At 48.5% G+C, this 20,205-nt stretch overlaps 1 protein-coding gene across 2 annotated transcripts in view; it reads right to left on the reverse strand.

Moving 5' to 3' along the window:
* Nucleotides 1-18,835, reverse strand: part of ALK (ALK receptor tyrosine kinase) — a 299,880-nt gene extending 281,045 nt beyond the window's left edge. For both annotated transcript variants that reach the window (XM_069850441.1, XM_069850440.1), the window contains exon 1: nucleotides 18,343-18,835. In XM_069850441.1, coding sequence (XP_069706542.1) covers nucleotides 18,343-18,835 — 493 coding nt within the window. The remainder of the gene's footprint in view (nucleotides 1-18,342) is intronic.
* Between the last annotated feature and the right edge of the window lie 1,370 nt (nucleotides 18,836-20,205).

The raw sequence follows: 20,205 nt of genomic DNA on the forward strand, positions 1-20,205 counted from the left end.
CCCCTACTGAGTGACCTGCATTTTATCACTCCATTCTTGGCTCTGCTGTATCAGCACACAGATATTAAGCAGCAGTAGGTGTGCTGGGCTGTTAGCAGTGGGAGGTGTCAATGGGCTGACCCGCTGCCTCCGAGTGAACCAAATACCAGTCCCGTGGGGAAAACCCAAGCCATACCCTGATGCCGTTAGAGAACTCGTGTGTGACTCAGAATTCAATGATCATTGAGGTGGTGGAGTGTGTCCAGAGAAGGGCAACAAAGCTGGTGAAAGGACTGGAGAACAAGTCCTATGAGGAGCAGCTGAGGAAACTGGGGCTGTTTAGCCTGGAGAAAAGGAGGCTGAGGGGAGACCTCATCACTCTCTGCGGCTCCCAAAAAGGATGTTGTAGTGAGGTGGGTGCTGGTCTCTTCTCCCAAGCAACAAGTGATAGGATGAGAGGAAATGTCATTAAGTTGTACCAAGGGAGATTTTGGTTGGATATTAGAAAAAAATTCTTCACCAAAAGGGTCATCAGGCAACTGGCAGAGGCTGCTCAGGCAGGTGGTTGAGTGACCATCCCTGGAGGGATTTAAAAGATGGGTGGATTAAATGCTCAGGAATATGGTTTAGTGGTGGACGGTTATGGTTGGACACTGATCTCAAAGGTCTTCTCCAACCAAGTGATTCTATGATCTTGTCAAGAATCTGTCACTCTCCTAATACGACACTGCTTTATTCTGCTGGTGAGCATGGGGAGCAGTCACATAAACCTGGGGACAACATTGTAAGGAGAGATGAGAGCATCTCGGGCATTCACAGAACAATAGAGTTAGAGACACACATGACAGGATAACTCAGGGTAACACAGCACAGCTCAAGTTGCCCTAGGAAAGCCTGCCCAAATCCCCTGTGACAATGCCTGCAGTCACAGGTCACAGAGTCACGTAACAGCGTCACGTAACAGCTGAGGCTGGAGGGGACTTCTGGACCTGTTCAGGAATTACAAAGACAAAACTCGTTAAAGTTTTTGGTACGCCAAGAAACAGAGCTGCAGCTCCCAAGGCAAACTGAATGGCAGAAATGTTTGCACTTCACACCTCTCATCCAGGTGGAGAGGAAAGCCACTGCTTCCAGGCACCTCTCTGCTGACATTTTATCACAGCCATACAGTTCCAACTGGAACACAAGGGCTTCAGTGACCTGTAGAGCATGCTTCCCAGAGCACTGGCCTGCAGTGGCACGGCTGACAATGCCACCCATTGCTGAGCACCAGGCTGTGATCAACTGCTGGGTTGAACTGCGGTACTAGCAGGCACTGATCAGCAATAACTGGCACACACTGATCAGGGAAGTTACTCCAGACCCCCAAAAGAGGGAGAAAAAGAACAAAGTGAACTATGAGAAGTGTTCCAAGATTAAAGGGAACAGGAGGTCAGAGTTCTTTATTTTCTCTGCAGCATGAGGGATGTTCCCCAGTGACAGATTCCAGCACAGCCTACTTAGCGTAACGCCTTAGGAGATAGCCAGATTCGCTTCTGTTCCCAACCACTTCAGGGAGTCTGCAAGGTTCCTCAATGTCATTAGTTTGCTGAAAAATTAAGATCATGAGACTACAGAACGGCTACATAACTTCACCTTCCACCACTCTCAACTCCAGCTACTTGCCATTTTCTTGGGTGCCAGACTTGCTTGTTGTGGCACCGTCAATAGCTCCAATTACAAATGCTTTTAAAAATTGCATTTCAAGGAAAACAATTGGCAGGTGAAACCTTGGTTGTTTAATGTATTTGTAAGTGTCTTCTGTTCTTAAGCAGCACAGGAACGAGCATGAATACTGGTGAAAAATGGAGCCCTCGCTATCGAGACCTCAGTGTTAAAACCAAGTAACTCTTCATTTTATGGATGACCATGGCCGATTGTGAAACACTGAACCAGCCCTTATCTCTCTCCACTCTGAGGTGTAACACTGCCTGCCTCCTTTGCCATTTAGCCAGCAGAAAAGCTGACAAGTTGGTAATTTATCACCTTGCAGTGGAACCTGCCTTGGGTTTGTCCCAGCTGTAGTGCTACTTGAGGAACTGCTGCCTGTGCTTTTACAGAGCCGTTGAGAAGAGTTACATGTTCAAAAATGCAGGATAGAAACAGGAGTTGGGCAGGAACAAGGAGGGAAGTCACAGCAAGGCAGATCCATGCAAGACCAAGCCAGGGCGCTATCAGTCACAGCAAGGTACGACTTCCCCCATAGCCAGCTTCCTTGGAGGTTCTCTTGGGAAAGGATTCCCATTTCCTGTAGCACAGAATTGTAATGCAGCACTTAGCTTGCTCAGATCAGAAACAAAAGGCTCTAACAGAGGAACTTCTGTTAAAAACAGGTTTGCCTGGAAGGTAAAACCCAACTGGCCTGTGTATTGAAAGTGGGCGAGAGGCAGAACACCAGAACCCACATCCTCCACAGCTCCAGCACTGGCTACCAGCCAGGCACGCTTTTACCTGCAACTTCTGCAGAGGCAAAAACTGAGCCTTCATTAATCCATTGCTCCAAAAGCCAAGCACCTTCCCTGTCCAAGGAACAGCGGAAAATCCGTGTACCTGACCCCAGCAATTAGTTCCAGCAACAGGTGCTACAGAGGCAAGAGATTCTTGCCTTTTACCCAGAGAAAACAGGGCTGCTTCCAGACTTTGCAGGATTCTGTCCTCAAGCAGCACATTGATCGTTCCAGGATCATTCCAAGAGACCTCACTGCAGCCTTCCAGTAATCAGAGGGAGCTATAAGAAAGATGGGGACAGACTTTTTACTAAGGCCTGTTGTGATAGGACAAGGGGAGTGGTTTTAAACTAAAAGAGGGGAGACGCAGACTGGATATAAGGAAGACATTCATCTAAAGCTTTTCTTAGAGTATCAAGATGACAACCCCAAGGCACAATACAAGTTGACGCTGTCTAAAATGGCTCACCCATGAGATCGAAGTCTTGGCCTTGTCATGAAATCAAAACTATGATTAAGATGGATGTTTCTCAAAGGAACAATGGCTGGAACAGGTGAGAGACCAGGAACAAGTATTTGAGTTATTCTAGCTTGAACTAGCACAGGAGATTACAACTAACATGGAAGTGCCTTTTGAATTAGTTTGGTTAAGCGTTTTCAATGTCACTTTTCATCATTTCTAGGATGCTCTTCATTCCCCTTATTGGGCTCATACTTCCCTTGTTTTTGTTCAACTCAAAACCAAGACATGTGATGCCACAGGCCTACAAGTTGGCTACAGTGAGATGCATTTTATGGCCAAAGCTCACCCTAGAGCACAACAGTTCATGCATAGAAGTCCCTTCCACAATGCAGTAAGAATTAAAGAACAAGGGCTCTCAGCACTTGGTGTGCTTCTGTAGCCAGTGTAAGGCCAGCACAGACAATGCTGTTCTGGTCACTAAACCCAAAATTAATGTTGCCTTTTGCTTCTCATCTGGACTAAGCACTGCCAGAAAATCCCAGAAGTTGTATTTCGTATCTCGACACAAAAGATGCAGCAGGCTGCATCTCAACATCCCCTCACAGCAGACGGCCCAATGGCAATGAGCAGACAAGATGGCTCTTGGCCAGCCTGGCCATACCAGAGCACAGCAGAACAGAGTGAACGTACAACGGGAAGATGCCAATGGCTCCAGTAGGCTTCAGATCAGCCCCTTATGCTTTCCATCAAACTCCAGTCCAAGACCTTCAAGAAAACCTGGAAATTGTCGCTCCAGGGAAGAGAAATCCCTGCATGCACCACAGCCTATATTTGGGACTTGTCTCGACTCAGTTCGATCATCCTTATGGGATGACAGTCATTGCATTCTCCACAGGACACCATCCTTCAAAGCACAGTAATATACTGCCTCCAGTCACACTAATGCAATCCCCTCTGATTTATGTCTTCTGCCATTTCAGTCAATGTCCCAGCGAGTCATCTACTCACCAGCTGCACATCTGCTTGACAGCTTTAGGGATCTTTCTCAAGCAATAAGTCCTGAATGTCTTCCCAGGGTCTTATGCTTCAGCTCTTTACTGTTTAGAGGATATTGCTCTATTTATTCTTAGCTTCATAGTCCTCTTAATGTTTATCTGCCTGCCACTGCCATCTCTCCAGCCACCACTTATTCATAGATAAGGCCTTCTGCATCTGATTACTAGACGGTTAATATCTGCTGGTTTGTCCTGTATATTTAGATGTATTTTACCTGTTTGCTGGCTTCATTTCTACATGCTATTACCCTCGTCAGAGACAGAAAAACAGTTGCAGTCCTAACTATGATCCTGTGACCAGCTCCACTCACATTGTGCTAATTCTGCTCCCTGCTTGCTTCTCAGCCACGACATTCAGAGTTAACAACACCTTGCGACCTACAGTGACAGGGAAGGGAAGGGAAGGGTGAGCAGTGCTTTCACCTGGTTTGGTTTGAGTTTTTACTGGTTCCAATAAAAATACTGAGCTATTTGTTGTCTTTTAAACTTGGTATTTCTACAGGTAATAAAATACACCTTTCAACTTCTATTAACTGTCTAATTGAAAGGGGGACTCTGTTACTACCTTTTTTTTTTTCAAAATGATGTTTCACTTGCACAGGAAAATCTGCCCAGACAGGTTCTGAGAAGGATCCTGCTAAAGTCAGCCTCAACCTTACACCAAAGTGCTCAACAAGATACTTAAGTATAGTATTTTGGTTGTCTGGAGAACAAGTCCTGCAAGAAGCAGCTGAGGGCACTGGGGTTGTTTAGCCTGGAGAAAAGGAGGCTGAGGGGAGACTTCATCACCCTCTACAACTACCTAAAAGGAGGTTGGACCGAGGTGGGTGCTGGTCTCTTCTTCCAAGTAACAAGGGTGTAGGATGAGACAAAATGGCCTCAAGTTGCACCAGGGGTGTTTTAGATTGGATATTGGGAAAAATTCCTTCACTGAAAGAGTGGTGAATCACTGGAAGAGGCTCTCCAGGGCGGCAGTGGAATCTCCATCCCTGGAGGGGTTCAAAAAGCATGTAGCTGTGACACTTTGGGACACTGTTCAGTAGGCACAGTGGGATTAGGCTTACAGGTGGACTGGATGAACTTAGAGGGCTTTTCCAACCTTAATGATTCTATGATTTTAAAATAAACCCTCCAGTGCCCATACCCTGCTATGCTCTACTGACATCTCATCCTGTTCTTCTCATTGTCTTGCATTTCTTGGAACAAAAATAAATTCCTAGGTTTCTTTCAACAATCCTACAAACAGCTTGGCACATAGCCCTTGGACAATCTGATCCCACCCACGTACCCGTTAATGGGTGAAATGAGAACATCAGTGCTTTTGTCTCACAGCCGTGTTCCCTACCCAGCAAGGGGCTCCATGAATGCACAGCATCACCACCTGCAGAGGAAACCCAAGTGTCCAACTCCTCAAGACTCCATCTAGTGTGTCATTGTCTGTTTTCAAGCCTGAACTGTGTCTTTCATTAAACTAAAGGTCTCCCTTCCCATTAATCTTGTTGAGCAGCTCTCCTCTCCAAGCTCTGCTGCCCACAATTTGCGATTCCTTATTGTTAAGCATCCATCACATACAAAATCAGTTCTAAGCACCCCATTACTCACATATTTAGAGATGTCAAAGCAAGGCCTCCATGCAGCTCCCAGAGCACTTTAGAATTCCCTTCCGCTTTCCCATCAAAAAGGCAAAAAGGACACAAGCAGACAACATTTTATTTGAACTTCCCAGGGACATAGATTTCCTTATACAGAGTAACGAGGAGGAGCAAGACAAAAAAAAAAGGGACCTCGATAGCACGTTTACAGTTAATGACGCATGAACTTCACTGGGTTCAGATACGCAAGGACCCACTCCTGGGTCCTTCAGGTGACTTCTTCAGTGCCAACGCAACAGGAGAACTTCCTGTGTTGACTGTATGGAAACTAAGGAGAGTTTCTTTTCTCCTATTTAATTTATATCGGACGACTATGACAGCGCTTCAGGACTTAGAATCTACCAGAGCTTTCTTCTGCTCAGCCTGGTCTTCAGTACTACTCTGGGACCTCCATAAACAGGTACGAGATGCATACATAAAACTGTGTCCCAACAAGACCATGTAAAGTGGAAATCTTCTGCAAAGCAATCACTACTATGGGGTGTCTAAAGGAGTTTCAGACACTTAAGGACTCCCATTATTAGGACAAGCCTCAGAGGAAGGAGTGGAGCTTGTCCCTAACTAGCATCTCTGAAAACTGAATCCACACACTTGTTATTAAGAGGGAAAGGATGATCGATTGGTCTCCAGGGCCTATCCACTAATGGATTCCTTTCCCCAGCACAGGATCGCCGTAGCTCATTCATTTGCTCATTCATTCATTCATCACAAGTCTGCAGTTGCGCAAACAGACTCTGTAAACAAAAACTCTTCACCAGCAAACTCCCACCGTGCTAGCAATGGGAAGTGCCGAGTGTATGAACACCCTGCAGAGAAGCAGAGGCAAACAGTTCATTGATATTTCTTTTTCCTCTTACCGGTACAGTTGATACTGCTTTACAACCAATGTAAAAAGATAGGTTACACTGGTAATAAACCTCAATACATTAAGTCTCCATATAGACTGGTTGCTGAAGGCTTAATATCAGCCATAATTATTATCCATAAAATGTTATTGAATCAGATCTTAAAAGTTAATGCTGCTTTGTTTCAGCGATAAAGGACAGTAGGCAGGCAAGGCAGAGAAGGAATCATTGGACTTAAAATCAATCTTTGCACGATTTAAAGCTTTAACCACAAAAGGGACTCAGGACTCCAAATATTATCCAAATCCTATGAGCTGGCCTAAGCAGAGTCCTGTGGCCAGAGCAGTTACTCTAAGGATGTTTTACCCTCAAACCTGACTCCACTGTCCTGAGGACGGATTTGAGTCTCTTCTTGAGCTCCAGCCTTGCAAATGCTGCCCTTTTATGACACTACGGTGAAAAAGATCCTCAGACTGTAGCACACTCTTAGTAGGTAAATCACCCCAGCATCACGGGGCTTTCCTAAGCTGCCACCTCCCACTACTCATTCAAGCCCTTGTCACTCCCAGCATCACCTTCAGAGATGGACGCTTGCCTTTACAGCCCCGACATGAACACTGGAGCTCTGTATCTGCAGTGCCCTGACAGGAGGCACCAGGCAGCTGGTCAGGTGAGCACATAAGCTGCCCTAACACTTAGAGCTAATGAAGACTGATGTCCTACCTCCTCACAAACATTGTACTCTGTTCCCCACACTCACAATATCTCTAATCTAGCTCTTCTTTTCCCTTTTGCAGTACAGTATTGCAGCAGTCTGGAGCCATTACTCATCTCTACAAAGAGCCAAGAGGACAAAAGAGAACACACGAAAGATGCAGAGAAGCAAAGGAGCCCAGTGCATATCCTCCCTCCAAAGCTACAGTGCTTCCCAGCAAGGGAGACACCTTCGCTCCAACAAAAAACAAGCCTCACCTTCTCTTTTCCTTGGTTAGTCAGCAAAAAACAACCCTTATGTGGACACCTCCGTGCCTACCAGGGGAGACTTCTAATGTTGACCATAAGCTCGAGACCTTTATAAACAAAGGGAAGCACATTCTGACTTCAGTGCCAGCACTCAAGCCAACCGTGACTCAATTCACTCCCCGCCTCCAGAACACATCCGTTTTGCCAAGCCACCATTAAACTTGGAAGCTTTATGGAATACAGTATTTTTGAAATGTAAAAAGCACACCAAGTGAATCATGCCGAAGGGTAATAGGAAATACGTGCGGGGAGACCTGTTCCAAATTGTCTACATACAGATAAGGCACAGAATTCCTGTCCTTAAAGATTTTATTAACCTTTTGCTGATGGAAGGAGATTACTGATGGAATGCTAGATGAGGTCAGCTCAGCAATTATCGCTCGAATCTGCTTCAAACAAGGCTCTTATACAACACAAGAAAAAAGTTGACAAAATTAATTGTTACTTAAACAGAGTCTTTTAGAAGAATAATTAACCAATAATAACTAAGCTGGCCTCCTCTCCAGCCCTGCAAAGCAATCCTTCCTCATTAGTTTCAAGTTTAATTAGCATCAATAACGAAACGTCCCTCAGAACTAACCGTTGCATCAGGCCCTCCAATGCTGACATATGCCATCCTACAAACAGAAAGGCCACAGGGCAGTTTCTGAAGAGGGGAGAGGCTCGGCAGATCACAGATGCTCCCAAAACATAAAAAGCAAACAATATCATAATAAGCAGGGGATGTAACAAAACTGAGTTGATTTGGAAGACAAGCATCGCACACACAGCACAGCGAGGACTCGGAGGTACGTTTCATAGAATCATAGAATCACCAGGTTGGAACTGCCACAGTACCTCCTAGTTGAGAGCTACCCAGCCTCTCGTTTCTGAATTCTTATACTTCCTTAACTTTTTGGCTGAAGCCAAGAGTAATATCACTATTTAGCATATTCTATAGGAGAAAATTGTATTCAGCACTCGCAGTCTAACATCATCAAATAATGCTTTTTCCACTTCTGGCTCCTATGATCTCCACTGTCGCGAGACCCCACCTGGAGTACTGTGTCCAGTTCTGGAGTCCACAGTGTAAGGAAGACATGGAGCTGTTGGACTGAGTCCAGAGGAGGGCTATGAAGATGATCTGAGGGTTGGAGCACCTCTGCTATGAGGACAGGCTGAGAGAGTTGGGGTTGTTCAGCCTGAAGAAGAGGAGGCTCCAGGGAGGCCTTATAGCAAGCAGCCTTCTAGTACCTGAAGGGGGCTAGAAGAAAACTGGGGAGGGATCTTTTACAAGGGCACGTAGTGATAGGACAAGGAGGAATGGCTATAAACTGGAGAAGGAAAGATTTAGACTAGAAATTAGGAAGAAATTCTTCACTATGAGGGTGGCGAGACACTGGCACAGGTTGCCAAGAGAAGCCATAGCTGCCCCATCCCCAGAGGTGTTCAAGGCCAGGTTGGATGGGGCCTTGAGCGACCTGATCCAGTGGGAGGTGTCCCTGCCCATGGCAGGGGATTTGGAACTGGATGAACTTTGAGGTACCTTCCAACCTAAGCCATTCTGTGATTCTACGATCTCTCTGTATAACAGATAGAGCAACGCTCAGCGTTCTCACAAGGGCGATAAGGCCTGAAGTACTTGGCAAATCTTACTTCAAAGGAGCTGTAAAAAGCCCAGATGTCATGATGCACCTGAGATAGCTCGTTACTTAATGGGCAGTAGGAACAGCAGGCAAAATCCAACATAAGCATTGTAACTGGAGGTCTGCCATGACTGACAGAGTTCTGAGGGATTCCCAGAGATTTTCAGTAGGTGAAGTCACAGATACGCAGCTACGCATCATAGGCACTACAGTGACTGCAGTCAGAACCATGTGAGCTTTTGAATCTGAGCTGGAAAGAAATCCTCAAAGACACAGAAGTTGTAGAACATGACATAAGATGAAACATCACTTCTGATGTGCTTACTGATGCACATCATCAAGTACGTACCCAGACAGGCTTGTATCGCCTCTTCCAAACAGATATCAAGGAACACACAGCACAAGAATCCACACAGCCATAACACCCTCACTACTGCTGTGCTCCTTTCTGCCCCCAGAGCTCGCTCCAGGTGTTCTCTGCTCGCACCTGATCACCTCACAGAGAACCACCCCTCCCACTGTAACTCAGAAAGCCATGGCTTGCTTGCATTGCTAGGTTTTGTAAGCTGCAAGACCGCAAAGAGTTGCTGGTCAGTAAGAAAATGGGGAGAAGCTTGCAGGAAGAGCTTGCACAGTGCACTACTACAGCGGGAATCCCAATTCAGAATGCATTCCACACATAACCTTGTCTGGGGAAGAAAGGCAGTTCTTCCACTTCGATGTGAGCACTAAGCTACCACCAAAAGACTCCCAAGATGTGCAAACCAAACAGAGTAGCTGCTAGAGACAAGTTACAAACAGGATGCCCCTCACTTCTAAAACCATCCAGATGAAAGGACCCTGGCCAGTATCCCCACTTTGTCAACTATAACCCAGGAAAAAACAGCCAGGCCAGTGAAGCTTTACACAATCTCAAATCTCACATTCTCTACTAATTTCTAATATTTTAAGTAGGAAACCATGAAAGACAAACCTTCTCCTGCTGTCTCCATGATGTTTTCCACTCCCAGGCCAGCCAGCCCCGCTCTGCTCCACAGCCCCACTGATCAAACACATCCAACACCTGCAACCCCTCAGGGTAAATGGAGATGATTCCCAGCTGTGGCCACTTAAGTGGCCATGGAGCCAGCTGGCCCCAAGCAGAGGGACCCAGCCTGTCCCCCTCCCCTCCTGTTTGTGGGGCCATCAGTGACTCTGGCCAAAGCCCCACAGGGCATTCCAACAGCAAATCTGAATTTTACTATTTCACTCCCAGTGATGGTGGTGTTCAACAGTCAAAGGTGCGGCTCTTAACTATTCCAAAACCAGAAACTCAATCCACTGTTACAACAAACAAAATTAATGCCATTTTTAAGTTTCAGAAGTTTGTTGTTGCTAAAGTGGAGAAAACAGCAGATGATCATGTCCTATGAGACAGTGATAATCCATATGGGAGGCTATTTAGGCTTTGCCCTTAGACATCTCAGAGCTCAGACTGCCCCTCCTTGTCTTTACTGAGGGCCTTAGAGAGTGCAGCACTGGCAATCTGCAAAAACTGGCATTTCTTTCCATCAGAGTTCAAAAGTGCTGAGAGCCACCCTTGTTTTGCAAAGGAAGCATTTGCCACGAAGGGCATATTCCACATCACAGGATTTATCAGTGGCAGAGCTGGGTGTGTGCAATCCCTTTTCCCAGCCCAGTTCCTCAGGGGGCTCTCCCCTCCTCCCTGCTCCCGTGGTGCCACAGTCAGACCCAAGAAGGCAGGATAATTCAGTTGGAAGTCAAAGCAGAACTTGATTCTTGCAGCCACACTTTGTAGAACGCTGAATTTCTACGGGAAAAAGAACAATGCAAGCAAAATAGTAACTGCTACCCTGGTTTAGCACCACACAGACCACATTTGTTGCCTGTTTTTCCATGCTCAAGTCCATCTTCCTACAATAGTTTACCACTTTCCTTAATACATGTGTTGTCAGAAACAAGCCTGGAGCCTGCCTGCAGCAGGAACTGGCTCCTTCCACCGGATCCGGCAAGATCAATTCAACCACGGCACAGATTCTGCGTGACCAACAAGGAAAGATGAATCTCCTTCACTACCACTGACACAGCTCATAGCTTCTGCAAGCAGAGAGATCCAAGTCCTATCTAAGCTGTCGCAGGGAATTTCTGAGCAGCCGTGCTAAGCAGGATAGTGACGGCCATGAAGCTACTCAGCCGCCTCAGCCATAAATCAAACTACTCATGTAAATTAACTTTAGTCTCAAAATGTGTTTCTTGCCTAAATATTTAAACACATAAATAACCCCTAGCCATTCCAGCTTGTCATTTTAAGCTTTCTGACATTTATTGTTCGCAAGGAAAGAAAGGTTACACTTCTCAAATCTGCATTTATGCTTCCATGACATTTTTCTCCAACCAAATTTTTCTGAATTAGAGGAGCAAGACAAATGTGGCCAATTCCATAAAGGACCTTTCTCAGCTTAGCACTGCAGTCCCAGCAGCCCTGCCGAGCGTGGAAGTGGCTCCTTGGGAAAGAGCTACTGTGGCTCCATGGACAGGAGGAGGTTTGGAAAGCTAGAGCCTGGATTGCTGTTTGTGATTAGGTGGATCGCTCATGCCAAAACAGTTGATCTCCCTGTCTCAGCACCCCAGTTCCGGGTAGCCCCGGCAGATGCTTCAGCACAAGAACTAAAGACACAAAATGTCTAGGCACCGCAGTGTACTTGCTGCTGCTTGGGAAGAAAATCACAGCTTGGCTTCCCCAAACACCATCACCCAAATGAGTTTGCACAGCTCTACTGCAAAAGTGAGACCTTCACCACGATAAGGCCACTTGATTTGTGAAATTAATGAGTCAGGGCTAAAGGCTGCAAAGCTCCCCTCACTTCTGCTTCTTCTGGCTAATTCATCAACACAGTCACAAACACTGTGGACAGGCTGAGAGAGTTGTGGTTGTCCAGCCTGAAGAGAAAGCTCCAGGCAGACCTTAGAGCAGCATTCCAGTACTGAAGGGCACTACAGAAAAGCTGGGTAGGGGCTCTTTATCAGAGAGTGCAGGGACAGGATGAGGGGGGAACAATGTGAAGCTGAAAAAGGGGAGATTGAGATGAGATCTTAGAAATATTTTCTTGCAAGGGTGGTGAGGCACCGGCACAGGTTGCCAAGAGAAGTCACAGATGCCCCATTGCTGGAGGTGTTCAAGACCAGGTTTCATGGGGCTTTGAGCAACCTGATCCAGTGGAAGCTGTCCCTGCCCATGGCAAGGGGAGTGGAACTGGATGGGCTTTGAGGTCCCTTCCAACTCAAACCAGCCTGTGATTCTATGAGACACAGACTCTGTCTCCTATCGTGTAACAGCCATGCAAGATGTGCAGTGAACCAAGGGACCAGGTCACGCTAGGACATGATTCATTCAGACTGCAAAACCATCTTTGATTCTGAAGTACTTCCATGCATTTGTATAACAAAGCACTTAAGTGTCCCAGCACAGTTCTTCACTGTGGATGTTTAGTTTTAAAGACAGGGAAATAAAACCACAGTAAGTTTAGAGAAAATATCTTTTTAAACTGTGTCATAAATGTTTATTCAAACAAAAAAATAAACATCATAAACTGATACTTGTGCCCCCTTTGGTGTTTATGGGTATTTTACTGAACACGCTTATCATTAAGAACATTCATAAGAACAACGAGGCTAAAAGTAAACAAAAATTGCAGAAACCAAACCTAGAAATCACAAACACTGCGTGTGTAACTCTGCCTCCCATCAAAGAGCAGCAACACAGTGTTACTGTGGTCCAAGCAAAACCACATGGAACAGCAATCACAGTGTATTTTCTGTGAGCCACTCAAGGACCGCACGTCATTTTTAACATTTTCTGCAAAACAGTTGCCAACAAATATGCAAAGCCCTGAATTTCTGTGGCCAGCGTGTAAATACTGAACAAGGCATCTTCGCTCAAGAGTCGTATACTGTGAGTTTCCTTGGTGCCAATGAAGCAGGTGGGTGACTTGGCCAGGAACAGGACAGGATAGCAGCAGGAAGGGATAATGCTGCCCAAAAGCCAGGCAAACCAACCACCGGGCAATCGGTTTCCTCTTCAGGAGGCATTCACAGTTCAAGAAGAGGCACTGAGGACTTACTAAACCCACATTTCTGGAGCGCAGGAGAGACTGGAGGTCCAGAAGGAAGGTCCTACAGACTGAGGGCAGGAAGGACTGGGAAAGATGCTCCTAAGCGCACTTAGGATTCGCTGTGATTGAACTGGTGATGAACTGGTAATCAACACATAGCACACTGGCACCCACGAGAACCCAAAAGGGGAAAAGAAAGACCTTAATTTGGACTAGGCCACACCTAGGGTAAACTTGAGCACTAAAATGAAAGCCTTTCCAGAAGCCCTGCTGCAACACTTCACTCTTATTCCCCAGGTTTTGCCAGTGATTTACCAGAAGAGGAAGACCAGATCGCAGAGAGAGCAGCTGGGAAGTGGCTGAGTCTCTTAGCAGTTGGCACAGCTCAAATGTTGCGCTATGAAAGGAGAAAAACAAACTCAAAAAATAACAAAAGAAAAATACAACTACAGTACCACTGAAATAAACAGAAAGAATCCTGCAGACTTTACTACAGTCAGATTTCAATTTTAGAGCTCTGATTTCCATGTACAAAATGTCTACTTTCAAGCCTCATTTTCCTCTAGTCCAAAGTTCTCTCTGATCCTTAGGCAAAGGGTTCCTGCCTGCATAAGGGTCCATGCACATGCTGCCAGCTCCCTGATGATGTAATTCTGATGGCCTCAGCGTTATCGCAGTGTTGGGATGTGGTTGAACACAGACGGTTTTGGGGAGAATACATGCAGCAAGTTAATAAAATTTCAGATGAAAGCCACAGAGCAGGGGTAACATTTCGCCTAGCCATAGGATGAAAAGTTATGCATTGGTACTTAAAACATATAATTGGAACGTTAAATCTATTCCATGACTGAAAGTACACTGACCTTTTGAGGAATGACTCATTTTTATCCCTGTACACCTCTTTTTAACATACACTTCCCACCTTTGCATTTGTAAGCAGCAATTAGTTCTCACGGGAAGATATTTTATGGCCATTTCAGCTTATTAAACTTCCTGGGTAAACCCACAAGAAACCTCTTTTGACAACATTTGTGGCCCACATGCCCTGCAGCATGTGGGCTGGTTATCTGTGGCATTACGGTGAAAAAATCCAAAGGGCAGTGCAGGGTTGGGTACCAGGTCTCTGGATCACTCTGGAGCCTGTCCAAGCGTAGAGTGCTCAGCCTGGACTAACCTGAAGCCGTGCCTACCCACACCACATTACCTGCGGGCTGGGTTTGCCAAGACCGCTCTCACAAGGCCTCCACAGAAAACCCGCTATCCTGTCTGATCTCAAAACTCCTGGAAGTAATTTTGGCCCTGTTGCATAAGGAGAAGCCACTGCTGATTTCTTTAACTGACAAGCTCTATAGTGAGACAATTACAGGTTTTCCCGAGCCAGCTCAATAACCTGCCCAGAGAGCACACAGCAACAGACACCCACTACTTTTTGACAAGACAGCCAAGTCTCATAAACCCAGCGATAAAACTGGCCAGGACGCTCCTGGCAGAAGACCTCCCTACCTGCTCAGTCTCCAATAGCCATGTACTGGGTTTGATGAAGCTCTTTTAGGAAAGGCTTCCTTGCAGGGAGTGTGGAATTTCCAGTCAAAACCAAAGACAACAGCAGCAAACCCAACAGCAACCTGGTGGTTGGGAGACTCCTCTAAAGCATGGGAGATCTACAGCACCACCACCCACCCCAGGCTCAGCCCTCCCTTCTTCTGAACTTTATGTTGTGCATTTTTCCACAGAAAGGATTGAAATCAATTTGATTTTTGTCCTAGAGAAGCACTGGGGGAAGAAGGAGAAACCAACATTAATTCTGGAAGCATTTCCGAGAGAGGAAAACTCTCTCATACCAACATTGAAAAGGCCAACCTGACACAGAAATGGTAGACGTGCTGGGGACCACAGCTACTCTAAACGGAAGCTTTTTCTTGCAGGGTGCTCTGTTCCCATGAGAATGAGTGTAAGAGAAATCTGGCACTGAGAGGATTCACAGGAGAGCCTTGTAAAAATTCATGTGAGCTTTATGGTTTGTCTGTTTGTTGTTTCAACAGCATCAGTCCAGTAAGTCCATTTCAAAACAGAGACAAATTAGAATCATGGGATGGTTTGGGCTGGAAAGGACCTCAAAGCACACAGTTTCAAGTTTCCTGCCATGGGCAGGGACACCTCCCACTGGATCAGGTTGCTCAAAGCCCCATCCAGCCTGGCTTTTAACACCTCCAGGGATGGGGCATCCACCACTTCTCTGGGCAACCTGTGCCAGTGCTTCCCCACCCTCACAGGAAAACATTTCTTCCTAAGATCTCATCTCTATCTCCCCTATTGCAGCTGAAAACCATTCCCCTTTGTTCCATTCCTGCACTCCCTGATCAAGACCCTGTCCCCACTTTCCCTGTAATCCCTTTCAGTACTGGGAGGCTGCTATAAACTGCTTTATGCTTGGTACAAACACAGTGTTAAAAAGGGAAACTGTTCACTCCAGTAAAACATCCTTGAGCCGGCACCACAGTGTAGAAGTTACAGAGAATGAAGCATTATTTACAGGACTCTCGTGTCACCCTTAAGGTCAATGGGCATTCGACCCCTTGCAACTTTTTCTCATCCCCAAGCGTAATTTTCCTCTATTCACAGAGAGACTAATTTCGTGAAAACAATTTGACAAGGTAATTTTATCTTTTCCTGGGAAGAACTGCAGTCCTGGGCATCTCCAGCACAGTTAAAAAAAGAATGGCTAAGTGCGTCAACAGAAGTGAGGCAGCTTTAGATAGTTGATGGGAGGATTGTGGTCCATTTGCAGCTGGCTTAAGCAGTAAAGGAAGGGCTCCGTTGCCTTTGGAAGGGCTTTGGGTAAACCCCGTCCCCCCTAGCTGCAATAGTGCTGGTGATCTCTGGGATCCACGCACTGATGGGCTGGTGGATGCTGCTTGCGCTGTTCTCACCGTGTCAGCACATCCTGCTGTCGGCAGGGCGACACCACACAAGTGTAAGCACGGCAGGGACACACGCTGTTCACAGAGGCAGCACCTTCACTAGGCAGAAAGAGTGAATTTTTTAACGTGTTTAACAAACCCACATTATAAATGTGGTGTGAAGCCAGGTAACAGCACAACCACATCAAAGTGTCATAGCCAAAAAAGCAGAGACAGTTTCACAGTGACACAACTTATGCACATTAGCAACCTTGGTGCAGAATTAACAGAGGAGACAAGGACTTATATAGGAGATTGAGAACAGCTGCCAAGGCAAATTACTACTGTGATATAGGTGAATGAAATCCATATTCCTTCTGCTCCCTCTCCTCTCACTGTTCCTGCATCCCCGATGATGGTGTTGCAGTAAGAACAGCAGAGCCTTATCTCCAACAGGATTTCACAGGAGCACAGCTAACTCCCACTGCACTGTCTGGAAAAACACACATTTAGAATCATAGAATAACCAGGTTGGAAGAGACCCACTGGGTCATCGAGTCAATCATTTCTCCTCCACAGAAGTTAACAGAAAACATCTAGAGCCTGGAGGTTCTCCTGACTCTGGCTAAAGCCCCATCTGCCTGAATCACAAGATCAGAGCACCTCAGAGTTCCCACATACACACTGCATCAAGTTCAATACACCATCAGCCTCTGAGACCAAAGCAACTCACCCCTGCTACAAGCATCAGACTAAAGACAGCAATAAAAGCTAAGGCATTGTGAAAGCAGAACATCTGCAAAGCAAAGTAACTGCTACTCACAATAAATTCCCTGCAGAGAAAAAATAAAAGAAAAAGACAGTGGCTCTTGGTGCCTTCTCTTTTATTTATTGTTATTGCAACGTACCTGGCAAGACCTGCCGGCAGGCAGGTGTGCCAGCCACACCAGACCACCCCATAGCACAGTCCCTCTGCCATATCCCCTGTCAGAACAGGCAGAGGAAGAGAGCCCAGGTATCTCGTCAGCCGCAAACGTGAGCCCTAAGCGCATCAGCCTGCACTGGCAGTCTGCTGTGAGCTTTGTTTCAGGCAAGAAAGAATGAGATCGGTTCAGTGTGTGGTGATTCAGCTTGCTGGTCCAGTCCTTTAGCTGAACATCAAGAATCAGTTACTGCAGCTCCGTATTCAAAGCCCACACTGACCTGTCTCACCTTCTGTGAATATACTTAAGTGTATCCTGTGGTGCGTTAAGCAGGTGGCTCTCAGGGACACACCATTGACTTCAACACAGCTTCATAAAAGCTACCTAACGCAGCTCACCGTGACTGATTGGATGCCCCTGCAGTCCTCAAGGTTTCACGTTCTTTTAGTGGGAGAGTCTGAATCAGAGCCTGTCTTTGAGCTAAGATGCCCACACAGAATGGAAATCTCTATCACTAGTCCAAAGCAGCAGCTGCGTTTCAGATAATGGAGCTGCCCCATCCCCGACAGCAAATCACTGCTGTCCAGAACCAGAACGTCAAGGCAGGCTCTCTCCAGAGGGACCTGTGCTGCGGGAGGCTCCTCGGACAGACAACTTCTTGCCTCACAGGAGCTGACAGAGCGCAGGTCACTAGGGATCCTCTGTGGGTTTCACAGGGATAGAAATTAACTCAGTTCCAGGTGCATGAAACTCAGAGGTGAGCCTGCTTCATACAAGTTGATGCCCCTGCCATCCTCCTGGGGGTTTAAAGCAGAGTAACCGTAAGCAGCGGTGCCCCAGAGCTTTAATGCAGAAAGGTGCCATCAGCCCCAGCCCGGGAAACACTCCTGCTGCTCCCCAAGGTTTGCCTGCGCAGACCCTTGGACCTGGAGGGAGCTTCTCTTTTAAAGACGATATAATTAAGTTTCCAAGCCGTCTTCACAGAGACGTGCTAGGAAACGGTTCTGCCGCTCCCCGAGGTCTGCCCACCCAAAACTTAGACCAGCAGGGAGCTTCCCTTTTCAAGACGATATATTTAAGTTCCCAAGCCCTACATCGCGCCGTCTCCAGACTCAGGACACCTGAACCGCCGGGTCCGGCCGCCGGCAGGAGCGGCCCCTCCGATTCCGTGACCCGCGGCGCTCCCGGACGGCCCCCCCCGACCCCGACGAGCCGCCGGGCGGCGCCTCCCGCACGGGGAGCCGGGGGCCGCCCGCCCGGCGCGCATCGCGCGGCTCACCTGCGGCCGAGAGCTGGAGGAGGAGGCGCGGGCGGGCGGCGCGGATGGCCGCGGAGAGCCCCCGCTCGGCCCCGCGCCTCTCGGGCATCACCCGCACCCGCAGCCGGCCCTGCCCGGCGCGGAGCCAGCGCTCGAAGAGCTCGGTGAGGTCGAACTCGAGGCGCTGGCCGCGGGCGCAGCCGCCCCGGGGGCCGCCCTCGCCCAGCTCCAGCACCAGCTGCTCGGCGCGCCGCCGCCCGCCCGCCGGGGCCGCGCGGGCCGCGCGCAGCAGGGGGGCGCAGTCCACGCGCAGGCGGCCCCGCGCCGCGCCGCGCCCCAGCCCCAGCTCCCGCACGTAGGTGCGGAACAGCGAGGGCACCACGAAGTCCAGCGCCAGGCTCCTCCTCTGCAGCCGGGACAGCGCGGGGCTGTCCCGCGGCGGCGGCGCCGCCAGGCCGAGGGCGAGGCAGGCGGCGGCCAGCAGGCTGAGGGCGGCCGGCCGGGTCCCCGCCATCGCGAGCCGCGGAGCGCCCGGCGCCGCGCGCGCTTCGCCGGCTCCAACTGCCCGCCACAACGCGGGCATTACCCGCCGCGCCGTGACGTCACGGCCCGGCCCGCCCGCCCGCAGCCAATGGCGGCCCGCGCGCGCCGCCGGATGCAAATGAGCCGCGGGGGGCGGGGGGCGGGGGCGCCGCGCTCATTCAGAAAAAAAAAAAAAAAGGGAGCGGAGCCCCCCCAGCCCCGCGCCCGGTCGTGCTCCACGGGGTCCCCCGTCCTACCGTCCCCGCACCGCCCACGCAGCCTCTCCTCAGTCCCTCCGGCCACCCCCGAGCCCCGCACCTCTCCCGGTGTCCCACCGCCCCGCCAGCCCCTGTTGTCTCCCCGCCGCCCCCCGGCCTCCCCGGGTCTCCCCGCCGACCCCGGACCCCGCGCCGACCCCGCGCTTACCCGGTCCGCCCCGCGATCCCGGGAGCCCCGCAGCCCCGCACGGCCGTGGGCACCGCGGTGACGGGCGCCGGGTCCCGCTCCCCGCCTCTGCAGGCAACGGGGGACATAGCTGTCGTCTTCCCTTCCCCTTTTTACCGTTTTTCCTTTCCCTTTTTTCCTTTCCCTTTTTTCCTTTCCCTTTTTTCCTTTCCCTTTTTTCCTTTCCCTTTTTCCCCTTTTTTCCCTTTTCCCATTTTCCTTTTTCCCTTTCCCTTTTTTCCTTTCCCCTTTTCCTTTCCCTTTTCTCCCTTCCCTATTTCCTTTCCCTTTTTTCCCTTTTTTCCCTTTTCCCATTTTCCTTTTTCCCTTTCCCTTTTTTCCTTTCCCTTTTTCCTTTCCCTTTTCTCCCTTCCCCCATTTTCCTTTTTCCCTTTCCCTTTTTTCCTTTCCCTTTTTCCTTTCCCTTTTCTCCCTTCCCTATTTCCTTTCCCTTTCCCTTTCCCCCCCTTTTCCCCCCCTTCCCTTCCCTTCCCTTCCCTTCCCTTCCCTTCCCTTCCCTTCCCTTCCCTTCCCTTCCCTTCCCTTCCCTTCCCTTCCCTTCCCTTCCCTTCCCTTCCCTTCCCTTCCCTTCCCTTCCCTTCCCTTCCCTTCCCTTCCCTTCCCTTCCCTTCCCTTCCCTTCCCTTCCCTTCCCTTCCCTTCCCTTCCCTTCCCTTCCCTTCCCTTCCCTTCCCTTCCCTTCCCTTCCCTTTTTCTCATCCTTTTTCCCCCTTCCCTTCTTTCCCTTCCCTTCTTTATCTTTCCTTTTTTACCTCCTTTCCCTTCCCTTCTTTATCTTTCCTTTTTTACCTCCTTTCCCTTCCCTTCTTTATCTTTCCTTTTTTACCTCCTTTCCCTTCCCTTCTTTATCTTTCCTTTTTTACCTCCTTTCCCTTCCCTTTTTCCCCCTTCTTTCCTT

Source organism: Phaenicophaeus curvirostris, chromosome 2, assembly GCF_032191515.1.
Source record: "Phaenicophaeus curvirostris isolate KB17595 chromosome 2, BPBGC_Pcur_1.0, whole genome shotgun sequence".
NCBI lineage: Eukaryota > Metazoa > Chordata > Aves > Cuculiformes > Cuculidae > Phaenicophaeus > Phaenicophaeus curvirostris.